The 27,532-nt window shown below is 40.5% G+C and overlaps 1 protein-coding gene across 4 annotated transcripts in view; it reads right to left on the reverse strand.

Annotated features, from left to right (window-relative positions):
* lmf1 (lipase maturation factor 1) overlaps window positions 1–27,532 on the reverse strand; it is a 499,938-nt gene that overhangs the window by 277,955 nt on the left and 194,451 nt on the right. For all 4 annotated transcript variants that reach the window (XM_033040858.1, XM_033040856.1, XM_033040857.1 and 1 more), the window contains one exon: window positions 3,539–3,604. In XM_033040858.1, coding sequence (XP_032896749.1) covers window positions 3,539–3,604 — 66 coding nt within the window. The remainder of the gene's footprint in view (window positions 1–3,538; window positions 3,605–27,532) is intronic.

Here is a 27,532-nt window from a genome sequence, read left to right on the forward strand (position 1 = left end):
CGATCTGCTTCGACTACATGAAGTCATGCAAGACATGGTCCTAACATTGAGTCCACCACTGACCGAGTCCACCACTGACCGAGTCCCTGTGCAGAATGGGGTCAAGTCAGTCTTTGTCATTGCCCCAACCTGTTTCTCAATCTTTCTTGCTGCAGTACTACATCTCCACTGAAGTGGAGTTAAGCTTCAGGACAAATGGGAAATTGCACAAGCTGCATCTGCACTCCAATATAAAGAACACACCAGGTTCTGTCACTAGGCTAAATAAGCAGGCAAGACTCGTGTATGTCTTTTGCTGCAGATTTAGTGGTGATTCACTGCGAACTCCAATAGTTAAGCTAACTCAAGTGTGGTTTTCTGTACTTTGTCTTGCTTTCTGAATGAAGGAATTACATTTGAAATTTTCGAAACCAATTCGCTGAATCTAGGAAATTGTCCTTAAAAGACTAGTCACTGTTCCGGGAATCAGTCTGACGACTTTTTGCTGCACTCTCTCTACCACAAACATATGTTTAAAGCATGATACTTCTACCATTCACAGAGATATTGGACCTGTGCAAAACATTCTGGCTGCATTCTCACCTGCATCTTACAGACTGGAACAAGAGGCACTGAACTGAACCTGTCCCTGTACTGAAATCTTCTTACAATTAAGGTTACCTATCAAATCTATCCAAAGCCTTAAAACATGTTTAAAAAAAACACCTCAGTAGCAACAGTGTCTATAACAGAACAATGTGAGAGTGTTCAATAGATAATAAATTTCCCATAAGAAATGACCGCAGCTCTGTCTCTCTGCAATCTACCTGTGATAAAGAGTGGAGCCAGAATACAAACAATTCAGTACCACAAATGGAATAACGCTTCAAAAGGAGGGAGAAACGCAGAATGATACACAATTCATGGCCTTTCATGTGTTCTGCTGAAGAATATTACCCTTATGCAAAGATTTGTTTATTGTGTTGTGTTTAATGATTGTTGCACTAAATCTTTTAGTAAATGTTTGCACAGAATTCAATAACTATTTGACAAGCTTTGTAGTAAATGCTTTGGTTTATGCAGTATTGAGTTTCCTAGAACTGAATGGAAGGAAGAATGATAAATGAAACAATTTCTAAAGAACAATTCTGCATTTAGAGGAATTTGTACGTTTTGTGAAGTTAGACCAAAAGCATAACATTGATTTACTGCAGTTCTCAATTTGTGATTTCCTCATAGAGGGAGAGTCATACAGCACAGAAATAGGTCATTCAGCCCAATACACACATGCTAACCAAGATATCCATCCAAGCTAGTCCCGTTTGCCCGCATTTGACCTATATTCCTCTATAATTTCCCCATCCAAGTACCTGGTGTGGCCTTAGGAGTGACACTGAGTTTCACAGTAACCATTCTAACACTCGCAGTAGGGTGAACTCACATGATATATTTTATTTACAATGGTAAGAAAGTCCAGGACCACATGGGGGCGCTGTCCCTTGCCATCAGCACATGTGCGATGATGTTGGCGATCTTGAAGATTTCCCGGCAGCTCAGTCCCGGTCTTCGAAGGAGAAGGTCCGGTGTTCAGGCTTCTTCCAGCAGCTCATCCTTGCCTCAATGGGAGGTGCTGCCGGTCTCAGGTTTCTTCCTGGCAGCTCAGCTTTGGGCTTGAAGAGGCAATGCTGGGGTCTCTGGATTATCCCGACGGCCAGTCTTTGCCTGTGTGTGTGTGTGGGCGCAGTCCCTCGTTGTCTGTGTGCTGGAAGAGGTTCTGGCGTCCGAGGCTTGCCCGGCCATTCAGTTTTAGCCTCCTTAGTGGCGCAGGGTGGCTAGGGTTTCTTCTCGGTAACCCAGTCTTGACCATACAGTAGTGCTGGTGGTCTCAGTGGCTCAGTCTTCCACGAACCTGCGACAGGGGAACACAGCTAAATGGGAAGCATCCCATTTTGTCTACCTTTCGCCTTCTCTTCGTTCCTTCTTCCTTCTTCCTCTTTCTCTCCTGTTTCTTCATTTATCCTCTCCCTTCTTCCCTCTGGCTAGAATGGAGTAGGCTGACAAGGTTCAAGTGGCCGTCCAATATCAGCTAATTGGAGCCGGCGTTACCAATAATACTGAGAATTAGCCTCTCCTTGCCTGTTAGCCAGTGATAGGGATCGGAGCGCCCTCCAAGGTAGAGGCCACGCGTCACACTGTCCAAATATTTTTCAAGTGTTGCTATTGCACGTGTCTTGACCTCTGACCCTGGAGGCACGTGACTAGCCACATGACAAGCCCAAGAAACAACCTGCCACCATCATCTTCTGGTTCTTATGACAGATTGTTCCATATATCCAGCACTCTCTGTGTGAAAAAGTTGCTCCCCAGGTTCCTGATAAATCTTTCCCCTCTCACTTTAAGCCTATACCCTCAAGTTCTAGAATTCACAGTCTTGGGGAAGAGAATGTGTGCATTCACCCAATCTATGCCCCTTGTGATTTCATGCACCTCTATAAAATTACCCCTCAATCAAGATCTTATAATCTTAGCCTACCTAAACTCGCTCTGTAACTGAGACCCTGGAATCCTGGCAGCATCCTAATAAATCCTATCTGCGTTCTTTCCAGCTTAATAGTACCTTTCCCACAGTGGGGTGACCAAATCTGAACACAATGTTCCAGGTGTGATCCCACCAGCATCTTGTACACGTGTAACCATACATTCTAACTTCCATACTCAATGCCTTGTCTGTTGAAGGCAAGTGTGCCAAAAACCATTTGGCCATCTTTTGGGTGCAGTTAGTCAAGATAATTAAGGCAGGGACTACGCAGTGGTAGCTGTGAGAAGGGATCAGAGCTGAGGAAAGCAATGTTCCAATGGTGAATAAAAAACAACTTGGCAATAAAGCAAAGGTGGGAGAAATTGATGCAGCAAAGTTCATCTATGGACTCTTCCAATTGTAAAAGTTGCAAGAGAGCTGGCATTCAAGATGAGTGCATGTTGGCATTAGTAGGGAAAAAATAAATCACTTATTTTTGCAAATAAAGTAATCCACCTTCTCTGAACCAACCTGGAGGAGACTTTCTTTCAAACAAGTCTTGGTGTTGGTTAAGCAATGAATCAAATGGGGTTGGCTGTCATCCACATATCCATGAGAACAAAAAACATGTTTCTGGATGATATCATCAAGGACAGTAAATACATGGTGAGGAAGAAACCAGCATGATAAACGGAACTAGGACATAGAAAACCCCTTATAGTGGAATAAGATATGATAATTAACATTAGAGGCAATGGAACAGTTGAGGATGATAAAATAGACAGCTTTAGCAATAGACACGTGGGATATCTTCACCCACTGACACAATTTTCTGCATTTTCGATATTTATATTTCAAGATTTGTGTAAATGTTACATATAAACTGGGACAATCTCACACACAGTATTTATCTGGTTTGTCGTTCATTTGTACAGTATAACAATTGCTTAATTACATTGCTCTGAATAATTTAAGTCACTCTGCAGTGATATAGCAAGATGGGTGTGATATACTGTAGAAATACTGCTGCATCGCACATACCTCATAATGATAGTTCATGCAGGTCAGATGCTTCCAACATCTATCTCCACGGATCTTAATCAGCCCCTGTCAAATATAATAACAAGTCGTTCAGTTTGGATTAAAATGCAAATGAGAAAATGGCACTGAATTTCAACATTTTCATAGTTAAAAAAACACAATTTTGTAGAATTTGAAGTATTTGAATTTATATCATCATTAACTCACTGTAATATTTATGTAAACAGTAATTGCCTCCATTAACAAGAGACTCTGATTTTATGAATATTTCAAAAGAAGTCACAATTAATAATCTGGAAGGAAATCTCGGTCCCTTGACCACAGAATAAACAAATAATAAATCAAAAGGTAGGTTATATGTGCGATCACAGAAAAATGTATGTTACAAGTACAGAACCTGGTGGTTCTACTTATATAGATGAACGCCAAGAAAATTGCAGATGCTGGATATCTGAAATAAAACAAAAATTGCTGGAATCACTGAGCAGTTCAGGCAGAAACTGCACAGAGAGAGAGAGAGAGAGAGGAACTTAACATTTCAGGACAAAGACAATTCTGATTCTATCTTATTTTTAACAAAGTACAATGTGGTTGCATGTAATTTCTTTCTGGTTTACACGCATCTCCAGCTTGCCCTATCTATATGTTCAACCCTATATCAATGTCCATTAACTACAAGTATAATGGGTCAGAAGTTTGCCGACCTTATCTAACTCATTCATAATTTCAAAGAGTTGAATAAGTCACCACAGGGACTCATCTTTTGAGAAAAAATGTCCCATCTTGTTTAACCTTTAGATTTTTACATCCGTTGTTCTTGAAACCTCTAATATTAATGATGGTGCATTAACAGGTGGGTACCAAGTACATGTACATGTAACATGTACCAAGGAAGTTTGCGATGCAAAAAATATTTCAATTTCAAAGTAAGTGCGGGATAACATTTCCAACCCACTGAGCTGCACCAAGACACAAAATGGATTAAATTTCTTCTTTGCTGCAAAAAATAGAAAGGAATCAGTGGTCCACAAGAACAAAGACACCTGGATCATGGCAATCCTACTGACAGGAAGATACGCAATCAGATCGCATGGGCCTGGAGCTATGTAGCCTGACATGGGCCTTTGAAGTGCAGGCAGATTCTGATTAGAATTACAACGTTGCAGACCAAAGGATGCATCAGTAGTCAGAAAAATCCGATCCAATCTCCGCCTTTTCTTTCTCAGGTTACAGGGATATCTTGAGGTGATCTCACAAGAATTGAGGAGGCATACAGCCGAAGCTGTCACCAAGGAGACACCACTTTATAGGAAAGCATGCAGAAGAATGTAACAGGATGACAGTTGATATTAACAAAAGATTATCTCGATGACCTTCTGCCATTCCCCAGCCAGTTCTGTTATCAAGCTGTAATATTTCAAATGAGGCTTCAGATTGGGCCCCAACTACAAATTTTGTTAAGAATTCCTTCCTTCAATCCACATTACTTTGTTCTGTCCAGATAACAAACTGTGATCAATAGGGTTTTATCAGTATTCAGGATGTTGTCGGGAATTCTGTTGTCAACCTTTAAAGAACATATTCCTGCCATTTAAATCAATACCACTCCTAATTCTAAACCAGTTACAATTTTTATCTCTGTCCCATACAATTCAAATATTACCTGTACATGCTGGCTCTGATAATCTTGAGAAACCACTTACAATAGCAGGCTTCTAAGTGGTGGATAAGATGCAACCTTACAACCAAAGGCAATGGAAAGGACTAAAAAGGTTTGTTCGTTATTTCTAACCATACTAATGTTTAGAAAGATAAATCCACATCGGACTGTTGTGGGACGAGTGCTACATAACATGAGCCTACCTGAATATGTCACTACCAGGAATATACGTCCATATGCCTGGGGGCAGACATGGCTTTGTGCACCAAACTCTCATCTCATGATAAGACAGCTGAAGTACACCAGCAGTCTCAAGTACATTGCCGTGACTAACATTCCCCTTGCAGAGACAAGGAAGCATATTTAGAATAAAGTAATCAAAAATGGCAGGTACACAGAAATGCTGGAGAAACTCAGCGGGTGCAGCAGCATCTATGGGGCGATGGAAATAGGCAACGTTTCGGGCCGAAACCCTTCCTCAGACCCGAAACGTTGCCTATATACTTCGCTCCATAGATGCTGCTGCACCCGCTGAGTTTCTCCAGCATTTTTGTGTACCTTCGATTTTCCAGCATCTGCAGTTCCTTCTTAAATCAAAAATGGCATTCAGCTTCGGGGCGGCACAGTGGTGCAGTGCTCGAGTTGCTGCCTTACAATACCAGAGACCCAGGTTCAATCCTGACTATGGGTGCTGTCTGTACGGAGTTTGTACGTTCTCCCTGTGACCACGTGGGTTTTCTCTGGGTGTTCCGGATTCCTCCCACACTCCAAAGACATGCAGGTTTGTAGGTTAATTGGCTTCTGTAAAACGGAATTTGTCCCTAGTGTGTAGGACAGTGCTAGTGCAGGGGGTGGTTGCTGGTCGGTGGAGTCTCAGTGGGCCGAAGAGCCTGTTGCCATGCTGCATTTCTGAAGTCTAACATCTAAAGCTGATGCAAGAGTATCCAAATAGTTAAGATTTAAGCAGGACCCTGAAAAGGGTGAGAAAGGGAGGCAAGTAAGAGGGAAATGCAGAGCTGAACGATGAAGCAACGAGATCTTGAGGTCACAAACCAGAGTGAATGATATTCTTGGAAGATTGTTGGAGAAGTACTATTGCAACGAAAAACATAAAAAACAGTGCTTAATTGCGTATACTTTGTCTTGGAAGCAAAGGTAATGAACTGAGGATATGTATTAATATTAGGGGGTGTGACATTATGGGCATCACAGAAACATGGCTTATAGTTGGCCAAGAATGACAACGCAGCCTAGCTGTAGGGTTTTCAGATAAGAAAGAGGAGGATAAAGAATGGAATGTTTGAAAATTAATTTCAGATAACTATTACAGATGGAAGGAGAGATAATATGTTGGAAAAATTAACAAATAAGGTGATATCATTTGAATGGAACTAAAAAGAGCAGCTATGAGATTGCTCGGAGTGTTCTAAAGATACTGTCAATGTGATGTGGAAGTGGAATAACTGAGGTGCAAATACAAGGCATTTGCAGAGTGCATATCCCTTGAAATATTTTGAAGAGAATCTCTTTAATTAGTGCACACCAAACCAATAAAGGGAAGTGAATGCGTTGTTTTGGAGTGAGAAATCCTAATCTGGAGAAAGAAGAGCAAAAAAATAAAAAGTTCAGACCTAATAAATTCCCAATAAAAGGGGAAGTTCCAGACTGAGACCTAATGGATGTAGAGTATCATGTCGAATAGGAGGACGCTAAACAAGGAAACTTATGATGACAACTTCCACGAACTATGTAGCCATCAGAAACTTATGAGCTGTAGTGATGAGAGTGGAAAAATAAATAAAATTAGGAAGGAAAAGACTCTATGTAAAAAGATCTGCAGGTAAAATCAAGGAAATCCCAAAGATATTTTTATAACAATGTGGAAGGATTTAGGATAATCGGATACAACATAAGGAAAAGTTAAAAGCATAAGAACAGGGGGATTGTAATAAAACCACATAATACACAATTTGGACCAAGTGTATGATTCCAGTGTTCAACACCGCGGGAAAATGTGATATCAGCAGTAGAGAGGGTGTGGAGAAGATTTAGGATGTTGGAGAATTAAAGTTATCTGGCGAGACTGACTGACTGGAAATTGCCTGAACTGTGCACAAAAGAGTTTCAAAGCTTTAGGGTGAACAGGAAAAAGCAGTTTCCCTTGCCAGAGGGATCAAAAAACCTAAGTGTTGTTATTTCAATTTAACAGGAGAATGATTAGAAGATAGTTGAGGAAAGACTATTCAACCGGAGTTGGGATGTGGGGGAGGGGACGAGGAGAGGGATTGTGGTCTGAAACTCCCTCCCTGAAAGAATAGTGCAGGCAGGAAATCTTATCACATTTCTTGGATGATCACTTGAACAATCCTGATCGCTAAGATCACAGAATGAGAAGAGAATTTAACATGAATAGCTTCACTTTTGGCCTGCATGGACATAACGGATCTTCATGTGTTGGAAAGACCTGCAGATGCTTGTTTAAATCGAAGGTAGACACAAAATGCTGGAGTAATTCAGCGGGTCAGGCAGCATCTCTGGAGAGAAGGAATGGGTGACGTTTCCGGTCGAGACCCTTCTTCAGACTGATGTCAGGGGAGGGGGCTTCGTTTGGAATATGTGTTGCCATGATATTAGAGGCAGTGGAAGATATGGAAGGGAGTAAAGTTAAAGGGATACTTCAAATGGCCACAGTGCCATTGAGCTACAGTTTAACCAGATCACCACAGCTAATTTTGAACAGTGAACCATGGAATGTGTAATAGAGTCATAGAGTGATACAGTGTGGAAACAGATCCACACCAGCCACCATGTCCCAGCTACACTAGTCCCACCTGCCCGTGTTTGGTCCATATCCCTCCAAACCTGGTATTTCACACAGAGCAGAAGATGCTCAATTTGTAAAAGAGTTCCATTCCTGCAAAACACGGCAGGCACGGGTTGGCAGAGTGGTGCAGAGGTAGAGCTGTTGCTTCTCAGCGTCAGATGCCTGGATTTGATCCTGACTATGGATGCTGTCTGTGTAGATTGTGTACATTCGCCCTGTTCCCGTGTGGGTTTTCTTCAGGTGCTCAGGTTTCCTCCAACATTTCAAAGACGTCAATATTTGTAGGTTAATTATCATCTGTAAATCGCCCCTAGGTGCAGGACATAGAACATAGTGTACAGGCGACCGATGGTCGGCGAGGATTCGGTGGGCCAAAGGGCATGTTTCCACTCTGTATCTCTAAACCAAAAACTAACACCAACACAAGTCATAAGGTGATAATTTGTAAAATAAAAGATGCAGTAACTTCAATCTAAAAATTCGGACAGTGTTCCAAAAGTCAAGAATATCAGTGAAATAATATTTAAATGCTTAAAAGCATATCAGTACAGATATGTAAAAACAATATCATTTTATTAACATTTAAATCTTAGACCAAAATAAGAAAAACATATATAATCCACCTTTTCAAGGTACAGGTACTAGATTCTGAAAAGTGTTGACAGAGTGGATTCTCTTGTGAGAGAATCTGGATTTAGGAATCATTATCCCAAAGTATGAACTCACCCATTGAAAACCTCAAAAGGCCACAGGAAGCAAATTATTAAAGTAGATTCTGGATCAGCAAGGGGGCGAAGGATTACTGCAAGAGGCCAAGTGGTCCACTCCTGCTCCTAATTGAATGGTGGCTTTGCATATCAAAGTGACAGTGAGGGAGTTGAGGAGCATTGTTGACAGACAGTGGTGGTTCTGGTAGATCTGAGTTTGGTGGAGTTTGCAAGCTTGAAAAGTGAGGGTTTAGCCCTTCAGCTGTTTCATTGCTTTCATTATTAAAGATTGTTTATACCATTGTGGCTACACAATTTACCTGCAAAACGTTCACTTTTTCTTAATCATATCCAGCTTGGAATTATTGCTTACAGCTTGCAATAGGTTCCTTGGGGAGGTGCAATCCCCAGAACTGCTGGGATATTTCAATGTCAACTTGCACAGAAATCTGATAAAAAATGATGCTCTGTCAATGATGGATGTGCCTTTTATACATAATAGTGTCAACGGGAGAACAGAGCTTGGGGGCTATAGAGTTTCAGACTCGCAATAACAACATTATTTCTCTCACAGGATAAAGGACTCAAAAATAAAGGTCTTTTCAATAGTAATAAGTTTATATTTGTAACTGCAAGCTAAAATACTAAAGGCTATATATTACATTTATAATAGAACAAGGTTGTATAAGTGTCAATAGAAGCAATCACGTGTCAACTTCAAGTTCAAGAGAGTTTATTGTCATGTGTCCCAGGTAGGACAATGAAATTCTTGCTTTGCTTCAGCACAATAGAATATAGTAGGCATGAATACAGAACAGATCAGTGTGTCCATATACCATTATATAAATATATACGCACATGAATAAATAAACTGATAAAGTGCAAATAAGCAGATAATGGGCTATTAATGTTTTGTCCGAGCCGAACAATTTCTGCTGTCAATTTCCGAAGTAACTTTTAAACGCTTCTCTAGTTCCTGATCAAAATTGCGTTATAATCAATGCAAACACAGAATGCAAATAGTGTTCCTTAAATTATCACTCAATTTATATCAAATTGGTGGTATGGAACCAGTGTTGCAGCAGAACTATTTGAATCAAGAAAAACTTCATAATCTCTGATACGTAATCTGAAGAGACATTGGCATCTTAAATTGAGGAATACCCATGGAGACAGGCCCTGCTATAGCGCAATAATGTTTCCAAAGCAGAGAAATGTGAAAAACTGAACAAGGTGGAAATCTGAAATAAAACAAAAAGCTGGAAATATTCAGTATGTCAGTCAGCATCTGTAGAGAGACAAGCAAATTTAACTTCACGTTAATAACCTTTCATCTTGATCTGACACAAATATTCCTTATGTCTCCTCCATCACTTTCATCTTAAAGCTTGCTTGTTTTCCTCATTTCAGTTATTTTCAAGGGTCACCAACCCAAGACATTAACCTACCATGCCTCCCCAACATTTTCTACTATTGTTGCAAATATATTGTCAAGATTCACACTAGAGGGAATCCTATATAATTGAGAGTGGCCTGCTTTCAATCCAGTTGAATGCTGAAGTACTGATTCCAGTCTTTCCCTCCTTTGGTCCCCCCCCCCCCCCCCCCCCCCCCCCCCCCTTCCCCCCCTCCCTTCCCCCCCTCCTTCTTATTGGCTCACTGCTCCTCAACTCTCCCCCTTCCTTTCCCCATTCAGTCATCCTTTTTCCTTTCCCTCTTGATTCCCCCACCCACAGCTGTGCAACTTCCAGCTGTTTGTTCACCTCAAGATGGAAGCTGCCTCTGAACTATTCTTGCTCACTTTATTCAGCAACACTCCACTCCACTTCCTGCCATCCCCACCCTCCACACAACTATGACTTCCTGACCAATATTGAAGCACATTAATCCTCACTACGAAGAGAAAGAGGAAGGCAGCAGATAGGTGGGTAATAAAACAGTGGAGATGGTGAGCTATCTTGCCAAATATAATCAGCCTTCACTTAGGTCAATAGATAATGATTAAACCACATACATGGTCACTGAGCAATCAATTTTGTGTAATGCTAAATGTGCCACAGGAGTATTAACTTGCATTCATATAGTGTCATGACCACACTTCAACAAGATTCAACATTGAGCCAGGTTTGATAAGGTGACCAAAATCTATTCAAAAAAAAGCTGTATTACAAAAGGTAGGTGTGCTGCAGAGTGTTGTAGAGACAGGGGAGGGAATTCCACAGCTTGGTGCTTTGCAGCTGAAGACTGAAGGTGTGGTAGAGTTAAATTAAAATGAAGAAATGCTGCTCAAAATACTTGGTAGTCTCTGCCAGTTTAGTTGTCAGAAACACGTTCTAAATAATTTAGCTAATTTATGAGTCCTGAAGAATTTTACAAAAGCTATTACCTCATAGCTCAAGAGACCTGGGTTCAAATCTGACCTCAGGTACTGTCTGCGTAGAGTTTGCACATTCTCCCTGTGAATATGTGAGGGCCTCATCTATGATGGAAGAGGAGATCCTGATATGGAACTTGGGTGCAGATGAGGCGTAAACGGAGGAATTGGGAGTAGGGAATAGAGTCTTTACAGGAAGCAGGGTGGGATAGTTGAGATAGTTGTGGGAGTCAGTGGGTTTATAATAGAGGACAGTCAAAAGTCTATCTCCTGTGATGGAGACGGTGAGATCAAGAAAGGGGAAGGAGGTGTCGGAGATGGTCCAAATGAATTTGAGTGCAGGATGGAAATTGGTGGTGAAGCTGTTGAACTATATGGAACTGAGGAAAGGTGAATGGGATAGCTCATTTAGATGCAACACAGACACAATGGATCAAATGGCCCCCTTCTGTGCCGATGTCCATGCACAAGACCGATCTGCAATCTATTACTATCTACTCTATTTCAGATTTGAATAATGACATATCACATGAATTTCACATTCTCCCAAGAAGCTTAAAGCAGTACTTCCTGTGGGGCTGCAAGGTGACTCATGCAATGCTTCAGAGATAAATATCAAAGAAAGTTTCAAGACTTAAAGCACAGAAGTAACATATAATTTTCATGATGCACGCGAGCTGCATTGCCAATATTCAAGATTTATGTAATTCACATTAATTACTGGTACCAAATGTTCTTCTCACTGAACAATATGGGAAGCTTATGTTCGTGCCACTCCCACTGCTGAAACAATGCAGACAAAATCCAGTTAGCCCTCAGCCACGCACTTCTACCCAAATCCCCAAGGGCCCTTTTTCTTGTCTTGCTTTGGTAACAATTTTATGCAAGCAATAATGCTGAGGAGATCAGAAGGCAGAGCAGGGAGCAAAATCAAAGAGACTATTATGAAATTGAACACAAAAAAAAGTATTATGGTCATGCAATTCCAGACAGGCACTTAAAATTTGTAAGAATTTGGAAAGTTGCCATCTTGGTTGGAACAATTGCTAGCTCCATACCATGAGAGGAATATTGAGAATGAATGAAGAGAGCTTGTTAATTCCCAAACTCACTACACAGGAACACGTTGCCATTCAATGTTATCTTCAAAACCAAACACAGTTTCCTGGCAAGACCTCCAGAATGGGCACTGCAGCACAGTATTGCAGCTAGCAGAGCTTCTGCCTCATAGCTCTGGCCACCCGGTTCAATCCTGACTTCCGATGCTAACCGTGCAGAGATTGGTCTTTCCCCTTGTGACTGCATGAGTCTCATCGGGCGATCTGACTTCCTCCCACAACTCAATGATATAGTGGGTGGGTTGTGTTAATTGGCCATTTTAAATCGCCCTTAATGTGTAGGTGATGTCATGGTAAAATGAGAAATCAAATGGGATTAGTGTAGATGGGTAACGCAGACTCAGTGGCCGATGGGCCTGTTCCTGTGCTGTATGGATCCATGCCTCTACGACTGTAATGATGTGGCTTCAGGCAAAAACCTGCCTCACACACAGTGTTCAGCATACCCTGAGCATACCTTTACTCTGCTGGTAGTATGCATGATCCGTCCATGGTCAAATCAACAAAGAGCAAGAAACAGCCCTTTCAATGAATCATTGCTCTCCAATCACATTTACTAAAGGCATTTAGTAACGTACTGCAGCATCTAAAGGAATGAAGGAATAATTATAAAGCATATCAAGCCGTTGCCCCCCAAAACAACCGTGACAGTAGCAAACGGCACTTCGGAGGTTTAAGTAGGGTTTTAGCTATTTGTGCAGAAGGAATTCCATTGTGTGTTTTTGATAATGTTACAAATTATATGGAAGCATGTTAATCCGATGCCCTCTCCCACAGCAACCGCTGTGTATTCACTCTGGTCAGAAGAGCAGCGTCATTAATAATTGCCAGCAGCTGTCCACAATTTTGCTTCATTTTGGGTCATACCAAATCTCCAGAGTAAAAATACCATTTGAAGAGCATAAAAAGGTTTTTTTTTAAAAGGGAATCTTTGTTTTCAAAATGGAATTTCAACAGGTGTCAAACACCAATTAACATAACAGCTCATCTGAACCTTGCAGTTAGCACAAGCAACCTTTATCTTTAGTCAAAAATATCTTACAGTAATAGATACTGTGTAGTTTCATGACTCTTTACTTTCAGACTGTGGCAGCTTTTCCTATATTCATATGCAAAGCTGACAAATGTAACCAGATCTAAACAATGGCAGCATTTACTGTGGCTCAGGAAAATAATGCCTTCTAATTCAAATAACAAGACTTGTAGCAGCAATGTGCAAATGAGGACACTATCTCCTGTCCAAACGATATAACAGCAGATGTCACTGCAAGTTACACTAATTGCCAATTTTGTTACTTGTGCAAACATCTTCTGTGTCAGTATTTATTTGGCTGGAAATAAAATTTGGCAGCATTTCAATCTCATTCTCCCTCAGCCACCGCCAAATTATCAATGCTTCTATATAAGTGGTGTTTAGTTTGGTTTAGAGATACAGCGCGGAAACAGGCCCTTTGGCCCACCGCATCCGCGCCGACCAGTGATCCCCACATATTAACAATATCCTACATACACTAGGGATAATTTTTACATTTACCAAGCCAATTAACCTACATGCCTGTTCGTCTTTGGAGTGTGGGAGGAAACCGAAGATCTCGGAGAAAACCCACGCAGGTCATGGGGAGAACGTAGAAACTCCGTACAGACAGCACCCGTAGTTGGGATCGAATCCGGGTCTCCAGCGCTGCATTCGCTGTAAGGCAGCAACTCTACCGCTGTGCCACCGTGCCACCCACCGAACGTGTGGAGTTCTTAATTCTTAACGTGCGGAGTTCTTATCTCTCAACGCATTAAAGCACATACAAACCCAACCATATACGCTTTATTTTAAACAACCAAGTCTCATTCATCATCTATCTTTCTGTTCTTAGTAAACGATAATTGGAAATATTATGTTAGGAAGGAACTGCAGATGCTGGTTTACACCGAAGACAGACACAGTCTGAAGAAGGGTCTCAACCTGAAACTTAACCCATTCCTTCTCTCCAGAGATGTTGCCTGTCCTGCTGAGTTACTCCAACATTTTGTGTCTATTATAATGTTAGGTTTGGAGTCTTCTCAAAGAGAATAACAGGGTTAATGTTAAGGATGGGGATCTTTCAGATCATCCATCAACTCCTGCTGTACGGTATATGTGTTAGAACTGCACTCCTATCTGTTGATTAGCAGATGGTTAGACAAAGTGTGAGGTGCAGAAATAAGGATAAAAGAGGCGCAAATATTCTTTCTCATCCTGTCCTGCCACATGCAATGAATTGTGCTTCCATATCACAGTCCCCTCTGCTCCTGCACCACTTGAAGAACAGCATCTATTATTCTATATCATCTCTCCTCATTCCTCCTACAAAAAGTGAGGCATCATCTCACTTTTCTCAGCATTTAGCTTCATCTCCCTCGCGTCTTCCATCCTAGCAGCCTGTCTATATATCCTGCTGCAATCTATCTTTATGCTCTTCACAGTTCACAAGTTTTACATCGACCACAAACATGGGCATTTGGGTTCGTAGTGCAACGTGCAGGTCATCAACATATCCAAAAAAAGCAATGGTACCAAACACAATTCCCTGGGGAACATTATTACTAACCTCCCTATAATTCAAAATACACAGTCATTCCCTACATGACAATAACACGAAGAAACAGAGTGGACTCTGGAGGGAGTAGTCCAACCACTTACACTCAGGATTATGTTCTGAGACCCAGCAACGATCATAACACTTAAGAGAAGCACTCAACGGAGAAGGTAGAAATGTACTTATTCTCTAGTGCTGTCAAAAAGCTTGAAAGAATAGCTGACAGAAATCTTGCATTTTGTTCCTTATACCCCTGTCCCACTTAGGAAACCTGAACGGAAACCTCTGGAGACTTTGCGCCCCACCCAAGGTTTCCGTGCGGTTCCCGTGGGTTCCCGGAGGTTTTTGTCAGTCTCCCTACCTGCTTCCACTACCTGCAACCTCCGGCAACCACCTGCAACCTCCGGGAACCGCACGGAAACCTTGGTTGGGGCGCAAAGTCTCCAGAGGTTTCCCTTCAGGTTTCCTAAGTGGGACAGGGGCATTAACTAAAAATGGAAACATGATGGTTCACAAAAAAAGTCTGTAATTGGCATGTCAAATACAGTTCAGGTTATAATTTATTGATTTATTGTCATTTGTGAAATAAGAAAACTTGAGATGCAGCTGACACCACTTTCTCAAACTGCCGCAGGTTAAAACTATTTTTGCATAACAGTTTGGAAGTTAATGTGACATTGAGCGTCCTTTCAAAAAAATTCAAATAAAACGGAACCAATATTTGTAATCACAGCAAGAATTTTAAATTGTCGTTTCTTTAAAAGAAAGCACTAGTTCTAATACAGGATAATATTCTGCATTGAGGCAAAGTTCAAATGGCAGTGTTCAGTTTCAGTTGTGACAAACAGCCTTGAAAGTTCAACTGTATCTGCCACTACAGAACTGTGTGCCATCATTTGTGATCTAAGGTCATTCCACGTCAACAGAAGTCACAAATATAGTATTGATTCGGTTTGATGCACTGCAAATTTTGTGAATGTGTTTAATAATAATAATAATAATACCTTTTATTGTCATTGCACATAAGCACAATGAGATTTGGTATGCAGCTTCCATCCGATGTCATATAACTAATAACATTTAGATTTAGATACCCCGGGAACATGGTTTGTAAAAGAACAGTAAAATAGTCAAAGCAGTTCAAACAGACTAAAGTGCAGATGTGTCTGTGCGACGTGACCATCCGAGGGAGATAGTCCAGGGAGACAGTTTTTAAATACAACTGGAATAAAAAGGGAAATCCCATTGCTTCATGGCAGATTGATTCAGGATGTACTGTTCTTTAAACGTTAAAATGAATAACGACAAAAATAAATTCCATTGTGCAGATATAAAGCAGCATCTTCAACACTCCAACTGTTGCCCCGTCTTTCTTAGTTAAGTTTCCCCAGAGGGTTGAGGCAATTCAACATGGTGCCAATACTCCATCAAACGTCTACAAGTGTATAATAGAGAGCATACTGACTGTCTGCATTAGGGCCTGGTTTGGTAACTTGAACACCCGGGAAGGAAGGAGGCTGCAGAAAGTGGTGGAAATCGCCTGCTCCATCACAGGGTATTGACCTACCCACCATCAAAGCGATCAACCACAGAAAGGGCTGCCTCAAAAGAGCGGCTAATATCATCATCCTGGCTCTCATCTTGCTGCTTCCATCAGGAAGAAGGAACAGAAACCTGAGAACCATGGTTGAGGAACAATATCTTCTTATTAACTATCAGCTTCATGAACCACACTGTACAACCCTAACCACAATCTTACCTCAGCAATGCTCTACCATGGACATTGTACAGATTGCAATGTTTACTTTGCTTTAAACTATTATGGTCTGGTTACCGATAATTTATTGGTATTGTATATTTATATGTTGCGTTATCATGTTAATGTGTCTGCAAAGCTGCAGTGATCTTCATGACACTGAAGAAATAATTTTATTGTTCAATTCCTGGTGAGTGTGGCAATTAAACACTCTTGACGTGACTCTTGACAAGTCTGGAGACGGGTCTCGACCCGAAACGTCACCTCTCCCTTCGCTCCATAGATGCTGCCTCACCTGCTGAGTTTCTCCAGCATTTTTGTCTACCTTTGACTCTTGACCTGCTCGCTACAAACATTTCTAATGATCTACAAAATGCAACCGCTAATAACTGCTCTATTTTAGTCATAGAGTCATACGGCATGGAAATAGACCCTTCAGCCCAACATGTCCATGCTGAGCTTACATGAGCTGGTAGCAGTTACCTGTGTTCGGCCCATATATCTCTAAACCTTTTCTATCCATGTACCTGTGCAAATCTCTTTCAAACCTTGTAATTGCAGCAGCACATTTTAGATACCCACCACCAGTGTTGAAAACGTTGCCCCTCTGGTCCTCTTTGCATCCAGTGTTTATAATAGTGCAATCCAGATTTTAATATGACCAGAGCCTTTCTGGTGTGGATTGTCTGCTTTCAAAACAAAAGATACTGGATATTTAAGGGGATTTTACACGTATTTAAATAATATTAGTACCCTAAACAATTGAAGAATTTTTGGAAACAATGTTGATGTTCAAAATGATGTTTTGATAAATGAACAAGGTTCCAGTTTTACTTTTCCTCCTCTAAACTTGGGCCAATAATCTTTGAAATGTAGCAATAAAGATAAATGAGAAAACCAGGCCAACGGAGATTGTGTTTTGTGATGTGATGCCTCATCCTGCCAGCTCATTTAATTATTTTGGTATTTGAATATCATTTTCCTAGAAATGCACACTCATGGAGGAATATTATTTCTATTTCACATTCATTCTAATTGTGCGGATATTTCGAAACCAAAATATTGTTGACCTGAAGATTAGAATTATTGCAAAGGTTTCGTGAAAACTAATCAACAAGGAAGCCAGTTATCCTCCCAGAATATGTTGATTTATTTCTGCACGGTGTTAAATATGCACGGGAGACTTCTCTGATAGAACTTCTTTTGAAAGCCAAAATAAAGGAAATGTTATAATGTGAGCTGAAGAGCAATTCAGATCAATACGTGAAACACAAATTTCTGTTATCTAGTCACACGATAATTTGTACAATTACAGTAGATATTACTGTGCACTATTTTAAAATGCTTCCAAACAGCTCTGGATAATGCAATCAAAATCAAGGTGCCACGAAGATCATTCAGCCCATCAAGTGAATGCTATATCCGCATAGTGCCAAGATCTTGCATAGAAACATAGAAATTAGGTGCAGGAGTAGGCCATTCAGCCCTTCGAGCCATTCAATATGATCATGGCTGATCATCCAACTCAGTATCCTGTACCTGCCTTCTCTCCATACCCCCTGATCCCTTTAGCCACAAGGGCCACATCTAACTCCCTCTTAAATATAGCCAATGAACTGGCCTCAACTACCTTCTGTGGCAGAGAATTCCAGAGATTCACCACTCTCTGTGTGAAAAATGTTTTCCTCATCTCGGTCCTTGTGCCAGGCCAATCAACCTACAAACCTGCACGTCTTTTACACACCGGCATAGATAATTACTTTCAGATAAGGGCAGTTTTAAGAACTGACATCTTTGGCAAACTCATAAAAACTGGATTTTACAGCAGGTTGAAATCTAATCAAAATCGCACCCACCCAAAGACTTCAGTAAATTTAATGCTGTGTTATTATTTGACGCAATGATCTATGCTTTTCTGCACCAACCACGAAAATTCAATAAAAGGAAGAAGGAGACAGGGACTTATAAAGTGCCTTGCCATATCGTTTCGGATGACCCAAGTGCTTTATAGCCAACTGACACACTTTTAAAGTGCAGTGACTGCTGTGATGTTGGAAACTCAGCTACTAACTCGAATATGTATTCAAAAGAGATATCAACTTTCCAATCTCTTGCTGTTTTCACGGACAGAAAAGTCGGCAAGTAAAAGAAATATTGGAGGGAGCCTCAGTACTGTCTTCTTGTAGATGGCAATCAATTCACTCACCACCTCCCCCCCCCCCCCCCACCCCGCAACCCCTCACCCTCTTTTCCTTCCCCACTGGTAGTCAAAATTGTTCCGTCATATGTCCTTCAAATTCACTTTTGAAAGCCCGAATGATTCCATTAGTTTTTTCACTCCTCAAAGCAGTACGTTTCCCACAAATTCTGATTATTTTACATACAACTTTACATTACTTACACCAAATACAAATTTGATGACAGACCAAAGATAGACACAAAATGCTGGAGTAACTCAGCGGGGCAGGCAGATGTTGTCTGATGTCCCACTGAGTTACTCCAACATTTTCTATATATCTGGTTTAAACCACCAAATGTTTTTTTCATCTCGGTCCTAAAAGATTTCCCCCTTTTCCTTAAACTGTGACCCCTTGTTCTGGACTTCACCAACATCGGGAACAATCTTCCTGCATCTAGCCTGTCCAACCCCTTAAGAATGTTGTAAGTTTCTATAAGATCCCCTCTCAGTCTTCTAAATTCTAGCGAGTACAAGCCGAGTCTATCCAGTCTTTCTTCATATGAAAGTCCTGACATCCCAACATTCTTTCAGCATTGCAACATTCTTTCAGTTGCCCAATTTATTTTCCACAATCATATTTTAAATATTATGGTACCAATGCTTCCTTTGAATATTTCCACAGTAAAAAGTCTAAATAGTTTATTTGGGGAAGATTATATAATTAATATAAAATTAAGCTTTTATATTGATTGTGTACCCCAAAGCTGTAAAAAAACAACTTGCCCTAATTAAATCAGAAAAAAGATGATGTGCCACAGAGGTGGTTTTAGTCTGCATGCTCAGCTTCAGAATGAATAATTATTTCATTATTCGTTTTTCATTTTCATTTTCATTGAATGTTACTTTAGAAAAATTACTTTGGTATGTAACATGTTATCGATTAAAATTTAGTTAAAAGTCATTTAAGTAGATGTTAGGCTGCATAAGATAAATTTTGAAAAAATGTTTTAAAATACTTTAAAAATGGAACTACAAAGCTTGAGCCTAAACAATGGAAAATATAATTTTCAATGGTGAAACAACATATATTTTGAGTACAAAGGCTTCAAGGTTGTTGGGAGTTATGCAGCAGGACATGGAGCGATTTAAAACTAAGATTGCATGCTTTGAATGGTTAGAATTACCTCATTTAAATTAGAAGATAGACACAAAAAGCTGGAGTAACTCAACGGGACAGGCATCATCTCTGGAGAGAAAGAATGGGTGACGTTTCGGGTCGAGACCCTTCTTCAGATTATATATACCTGAGCTGCAAAACCATCGGTTGGACCAAATATGACCAAGCTTCTGAGAACTAATGCTCAAATTCAAATCACACAATCTGCGTCACAACAAAGACATAAGCATATCTTATATAACAACATAAGTTCACAAAAATATATCTTGTTGTATTTAATTGAACATTTGTTTTGTCAGAACCATCAAATGAAAATCTACTTTGCACAAAACTGCAAGGATGGCCTGGTGTTGGTTCCCCACCAAACCTGGCTTGATGCATTCTGTCCTTGGCAAGTGAGCAGATCAGGGCCCCAGAGCAAAGTTGCAAGCTTGTTCCATCAATGCTGCTCCAAGACATTCCACCTCAGTATCAAATGCAGGGAGAGCATTCCAGCAGCTGAGAAAACAAATTTGCTTTTGTTTTGGAAAATATGTTGCGTAAGATTTTGGTTGAGTCACTATTATCCGTCTTCATTAAGTAAAAAAGTATTAATCAGGGAAATGAAGTGATTTCTTCTGCTTTCTCATCAGTTAGCTTTATTTAGCTCAAGTTCATATCAACCATACTTATTTTTTAATTTAAATTTCATTCACTATCATATTTCAATGCTCATTACTTGAAAAATGTATGCAAAATGATATTTTCCTTACAAAACAACGGTCATCGTGCTTCAAGAGATAGTAACTTTAAAAATAAATCCAACTCACGTGATGGGCTATATAAATTTTAATATTACCCACTAACTGCCAATAAATATTTGAAATACCATTCAACAACAAATAAATAATCTAAAACAATAAGTGCTGATCTTTTACCCTTCATTAGCAAAAATATTAACAAAGCCAAGACACACAAGAGACTCCATAAAATGAGGAAAAAGGTTTGTTCACATACTTTTTCCCAGATTTCTGATAAAATAAAGTAAATCACCCAATATCAGTATTAATCTTGAGCAAGAAAAAAACGGCTGGAGAAACTCAGCGGATCAGGCAACATCTGTGGAGGGAAATGGATAGATAATGTTTTGGGTCAGTTTTATTCTTCAAGACCGGAGTGGGGGGGGGGGGGGGGGGGGGGAAAGATGGTTTAAAATAACTGATCGTCACCCATTAATGTAGGGGAGAGAGAAGAAAAATACAATAAACAGAGAATAAAAGAGGGTGGGTTTCTTAAATGTGTATATTTTAATGCTAGGAGCATTGTAAGAAAGGTGGATGAACTTAGAGCCTGGATTGACACCTGGAAGTATGATGTTGTGGCGATCAGTGAAACATGGTGATTGGAAACTAAATATTCCAGGATTTCGTTGCTTCAGGTGTGATAGAATTGGAGGGGCAAGAGGTGGAGGTGTTGCATTGCTTATCAGGGAGATATTACAGCAGTGCTTTGGCAGGATAGATTAGAGGGCTCGTCTAGGGAGGCTATTTGGGTGGAACTGAGAAATGGGAAAAGGGTAGCAACACTTATAGGGGTGTATTATAGACCGCCAAATGGGGTGCGAGAATTGGAAGAGCAAATATGTAAGGAGATTGCAGATATTAGTAAGCACAAGGTAGTGATTGTGGGAGATTTCAATTTTCCACACATAGACTGGGAAACACATTCTGTAAATGGGCTGGATGGGTTGGAGTTTGTAAAATGTGTGCAGGATAGTTTTTTGCAGCAATACATAGAAGTACCTACTAGAGAAGGGGCGGTGCTGGACCTCCTGTTAGGAAATGAGACGGGTCAGGTGGCAGAGGTATGCGTTGGGGAACAGTTCGGGACCAGTGATCACAATACCATTAGTTTCAATATAATTATGGAGAGGGTCAGAACTGGACCTAGGGTTGAGATTTTTGATTGGAGAAAGGCTAACTTTGAGGAGATGCGAAAGGATTTAAAAGGAGTAAATTAGGACATTTTGTTTTATGGGAAAGATGTGGAAGAGAAATGGAGGACATTTAAAGGTGAAATTTTAAGAGTACAGAATCCTTATGTCCCTGTTCGGTTGAAAGGAAATAGTAAAAATCGGAAAGAGCCATGGTTTTCAAGGGAAATTGGACACTTGGTTCGGAAAAAGAGGGAGATCTACAATAATTATAGGCAGCATGGAGTAAATGAGGTGCTTGAGGAGTATAAAGAATGTAAAAAGAATCTTAAGAAAGAAATTAGAAAAGCTAAAAGAAGATATGAGGTTGCTTTGGCAAGTAAGGTGAAAGTAAACCCAAAGGGTTTCTACAGCTATATTAATAGCAAAAGGATAACGAGGGATAAAATTGGTCCATTAGAGAGTCAGAGTGGACAGCTATCTGCAGAGCCAAAAGAGATGGGGGAGATATTGAACAATTTATTTTCTTCGGTATTCACCAAGGAGAAGGATATTGAATTATGTGAGGTAAGGGAAACAAGTAGAGTAGCTATGGAAACTATGAGATTCAAAGAAGAGGAAGTACTGACACTTTTGAGAAATATAAAAGTGGATAAGTCTCCAAGTCCGGACAGGATATTCCCTAGGACATTGAGGGAAGTTAGTGTAGAAATAGCAGGGGCTATGACAGAAATATTTCAAATGTCATTAGAAACGGGAATAGTGCCGGAGGATTGGCGTACTGCGCATGTTGTTCCATTGTTTAAAAAGGGGTCTAAGAGTAAACCTAGCAATTATAGACCTGTTAGTTTGACGTCAGTGGTGGGCAAATTAATGGAAAGGATACTTAGAGATAATATATATAAGCATCTGGATAAACAGGGTTTGATTAGGAACAGTCAACATGGATTTGTGCCTGGAAGGTCATGTTTGACTAATCTTCTTGAATTTTTTGAAGAGGTTACTCGGGAAATTGATGAGGGTAAAGCAGTGGATGTTGTATATATGGACTTCAGTAAGGCCTTTGACAAGGTTCCTCATGGAAGGTTGGTTAAGAAGGTTCAATGGTTGGGTATTAATGGTGGAGTAGCAAGATGGATTCAACAGTGGCTGAATGGGAGATGCCAGAGAGTAATGGTGGATGGTTGTTTGTCTGGTTGGAGGCCAGTGACTAGTGGGGTGCCACAGGGATCTGTGTTGGGTCCACTGTTGTTTGTCATGTACATCAATGATCTGGATGATGGTGTGGTAAATTGGATTAGTAAGTATGCAGATGATACTAAGATAGGTGGGGTTGTGGATAATGAAGTAGATTTTCAAAGTCTACAGAGAGATTTATGCCAGTTGGAAGAGTGGACTGAAAGATGGCAGATGGAGTTTAATGCTGATAAGTGTGAGGTGCTACATCTTGGCAGGACAAATCAAAATAGGACGTACATGGTAAATGGTAGGGAATTGAAGAATGCAGGTGAACAGAGGGATCTGGGAATAACTGTGCACAGTTCCCTGAAAGTGGAATCTCATGTAGATAGGGTGGTAAAGAAAGCTTTTGGTGTGCTGGCCTTTATAAATCAGAGCATTGAGTGTAGAAGTTGGGATGTAATGTTAAAATTGTACAAGGCATTGGTGAGGCCAATTCTGGAGTATGGGGTACAATTTTGGTCGCCTAATTATAGGAAGGATGTCAACAAAATAGAGAGAGTACAGAGGAGATTTACTAGAATGTTGCCTGGGTTTCAGTAACTAAGTTACAGAGAAAGGTTGAACAAGTTAGGGCTTTATTCTTTGGAGCGCAGAAGGTTAAGGGGGGACTTGATAGAGGTCTTTAAAATGATGAGAGGGATAGACAGAGTTGACGTGGATAAGCTTTTCCCACTGAGAGTAGGGAAGATTCAAACAAGGGGACATGACTTGAGAATTAAGGGAAAGAAGTTTAGGGGTAACATGAGGGGGAACTTCTTTACTCAGAGAGTGGTGGCTGTGTGGAATGAGCTTCCAGTGAAGGTGGTGGAGGCAGGTTCGTTTTTATCATTTAAAAATAAATTGGATAGTTATATGGACGGGAAAGGAATGGAGGGTTATGGTCTGAGCGCAGGTATATGGGACTAGGGGAGAATACGTGTTCGGCACGGACTAGAAGGGTCGAGATGGCCTGTTTCCGTGCTGTAATTGTTATATGGTTATATGGTTATATTAATGAATGAGGTACAAAAAGCTGTTCCATTTACTTACAAATTCTTTAATCTCCAACCCTGTCTCAGGAAGGTTCCATTGTGAATATGTTCACTTAACTCCTGCAGTTTATCCATCTCGGCATTTTAATCAGGGTTGTACAAATGTATTAGTTAGGCTCGGAATAAGTCACTTGGCCCCAGTCTGTGCGCCATTCAATAAGATCACAGCTGAACTGACATGCTTTTCAAACTGGAGGTTGTGACTAGAGGTGTGCCTCAGGGCTCGGTGCTGGGCCTATTTCTGTTTGTCATCTACATCAATGATTTGGTGAGAACGTAAATGACGTGGTTAGCAAGTTTGCAGATGACGTGAAAGTGGGTGGTATTGTAGATAGTGAAGATAGTTGTCAAAAATTGCAGCAGGATCTTGATTGGTTGGGCAAGTGGGCTGATGAATGGTTGAATTTAATACAGAGACATGCAAGGTGCTGCATTTTTGGAGTGTTAACATGGGCAGAACCTACACAGTGAATGGTATGGCTCTGGGGAATGTTGTAGAGCAGAGGGATCTTGGAGTTCATTGAAAGTGGCATCACAGGTAGATAGGGTGCTCAAAAAGGTTCTTGGCACATTGGCCTTCATCAGTTCACCGGTGGAGGACACCAACGGCCACACTTGGCCAGGCCAACCCTGCAACGCTGCCAGAACAGACCTTCATGGTCAGATCAAGATCCCTGCACCATTGATGCCAAAATAAGTTATAGGTTACACTATAATTAATTATATTATACTTCCCTTAAATATGTTTCTACACTGTTCGGCCAGTTAAAGAAGAGAAGCAGTATGTTCAAGTAACATATGATAGAGTCACAGAATAGACCATTGGACCACAACATCTCTGCCCATCTCCAGCGAGTTCCAGATATCAACCACTCCTCAAATCTCCTGTAGGACTCATTCCTTTCACCTTAAATCTATGACCTCGTGTTTTTGATGTCCCTACATGGGAAAAAGATTCTGACGTTCTACCTTATTTATGCCAGTTATAATATTATGTGCCTCGATCAGGTCATCCCCAGTCTCATTTACTCCAGGGAATACAAATCCAGACTATCCGATCTCTCATCATAACTAAGGTCCTCCCACCTAGGCGACATTCTGGCGAATCTTCTCTACACTCTCTCCAGCTCATCCACATCCTTCCTATGGTGTGGTGGCCAGAACTGCAACACAATGAATGTTTTGTAAAATTACAAGATAACGTCCAAACTCTGCTGAAGATACTGATACTTTTCTTTGGTGCTCCTCACCCACAATTAGCCAGATTATGGCTATTAACCAAGTATGAACCTTGATCCTGGGAAAAAGATTGAGCAAGTCAAAAATTAAATTTACTGATGTATCAAGAAATCAAAGTAACTATCAAACAATAGACACTGAACTATAACACAGCGCACACAAATAGGCCAATGATTTGTGGCAATATTTATGCTCCACATAAACTTCCTTCCTCCAATTAAACTACCAGTTTACCTTTTTATTTATTTATTCCTCGTGCATTTATCTACTTTTCTCTTAAAACGATGTTGTTTATCTCAATTACTACACACGGTATTGAGCTTCATATTCTAAGTTAAATGCATGTCCTATTGAATTTCCTATTGAATTTACCATTGATTCAATAGCAACTATTTTACATATGTAGCTCCTCTTTCTGGACTCCCCCGTAATTGGAAGCACCTTCTTCATGTCTAACACATTGACATCCACTATAACCATGCAGCATGAATCCTAATGTAAGAGAAGTACACTATGTTTTATAAACACGAAGAAACAAGGCTGATCCCTTTCTGTTATTTTCCCTATCCTGTTTATACCCTCAAGTTTCTCTATGATAGATCATCACTTAAAATTCTTGTTAAATATATCCATTGTAAAATTCTAACTGCTTCCACTCCATTTCTTTGGATTAGATATTTTTGTATTTCAGTTCCCCCAGTTGTCTTTTGATGTCTAATCGCTTCCAGTCTTTATATTGCATTTTTAGCTTGTGTCATTTTACTCTCAGCTGGCAAACCATTGGGGCAGACAAAATAAATGGGTGGGGACCACTTGCTCAACTATCTCAGACTGCTGGGGATGGCCCAATTCCTGTGGTGGAAAAAAACCTTGGTTAATTTGCACTGACAACCAAAGTGCTTTGGATATTTTCCTTTTCTCTTTTTACAAACTTTACCACACACCTACTCATTTATTCTGTGTAGGAAGGAACTGCAGATGCTGGTTTAAACCAAAGATAGACACAAAAAGCTGGAGTAACTCACATGAGGGCAGGCACATCTCTGGAGAGAAGGAATGGGTGATGTTTCGGGTCGAGAACCATCATCAGACTGAAGGAGGGTCTCGACCCGAAAGCTTGTTGGTCTTCCAGCGATAGACGATGTTTAGAAGGGAATGCTGCTGACTGGCACATTCCAGGCTGCATGAATAACTATGACTGGATGTACTGATGTCTGATATTGCCAATGCAAAGGCTTTGTGGGGTAGGACTGCAGTTCAAGTTCCTGGTGCTACTGGGCACTGAAGAGCTGTGCCTTGTGTAATATCTCAAACACTTGATGGGTGTATGATTCAAAGAGGCCACATGAGATTAAATAGAATCTGTTGGTTGATTACTCTAAGAATATATTGGTTCGATGACACAATTAATGTAAAGTAAGATGTCCTATTTGTATTGTATTTCCCGTATACATTTTTGAGTAATGTTCATATTTGAAATTTAAAAATACAATCGTACTTGAATATGGAATTTCTTCCATCACTTTCTACCAACCATTTGTTGTTACCATAAAAGTATCTACTGCAATTGCACATGGAGGAGAATAATTGAGTATTGACACAAACGGCTGGAGTAACTCAGCGGGACAGCCAGCATCTCTGGAGAGAAGGAATGGGTGACGTTTCGGGTTGAGACCCTTCTTCAGTCACCCATTCCTTCTCTCTAGAGATGCTGCCTGTCCCGCTGAGTTACTCCTGCTTTTTGTGTCTACACTCAATTATTCTCCTCCATGTGCAGCAGCATTTCAACAAGCTTTGGGCAGGCCACAGTTCATCTTTCACTGAGTCCTGTAGCATTTTATGCTTGTCTCCATAAATATTCCTGGGAACAGCCCTTAGACCAGAGAGTCCTCCATTATGCAGTTATTCAAGTGACAGACTCTAGCTTCCTTTTCTAGACCCTCTTGGCAAACACACAGTCCAGAATGAGATAGTAGATTGCTCCTCCTGCATCACAACCATTTGGTGGGCAGCTTGCATTAACCATGCATGAAGGATCTGATGGGGAGGGTTACTGTCATTGTAAGACAAGCAAGGTACATGCTTGATGGCGTTGGCAATGGCAGTCTGCATAGGGAACCATCCCTCCTTGCCTGATAGACGTGATCAAAGGTATTTTTTCTGTGAAACCTTTCTACGAAGGACAGGTAGTGTGGCAAGGTCCAT

Source organism: Amblyraja radiata, chromosome 22, assembly GCF_010909765.2.
Source record: "Amblyraja radiata isolate CabotCenter1 chromosome 22, sAmbRad1.1.pri, whole genome shotgun sequence".
NCBI lineage: Eukaryota > Metazoa > Chordata > Chondrichthyes > Rajiformes > Rajidae > Amblyraja > Amblyraja radiata.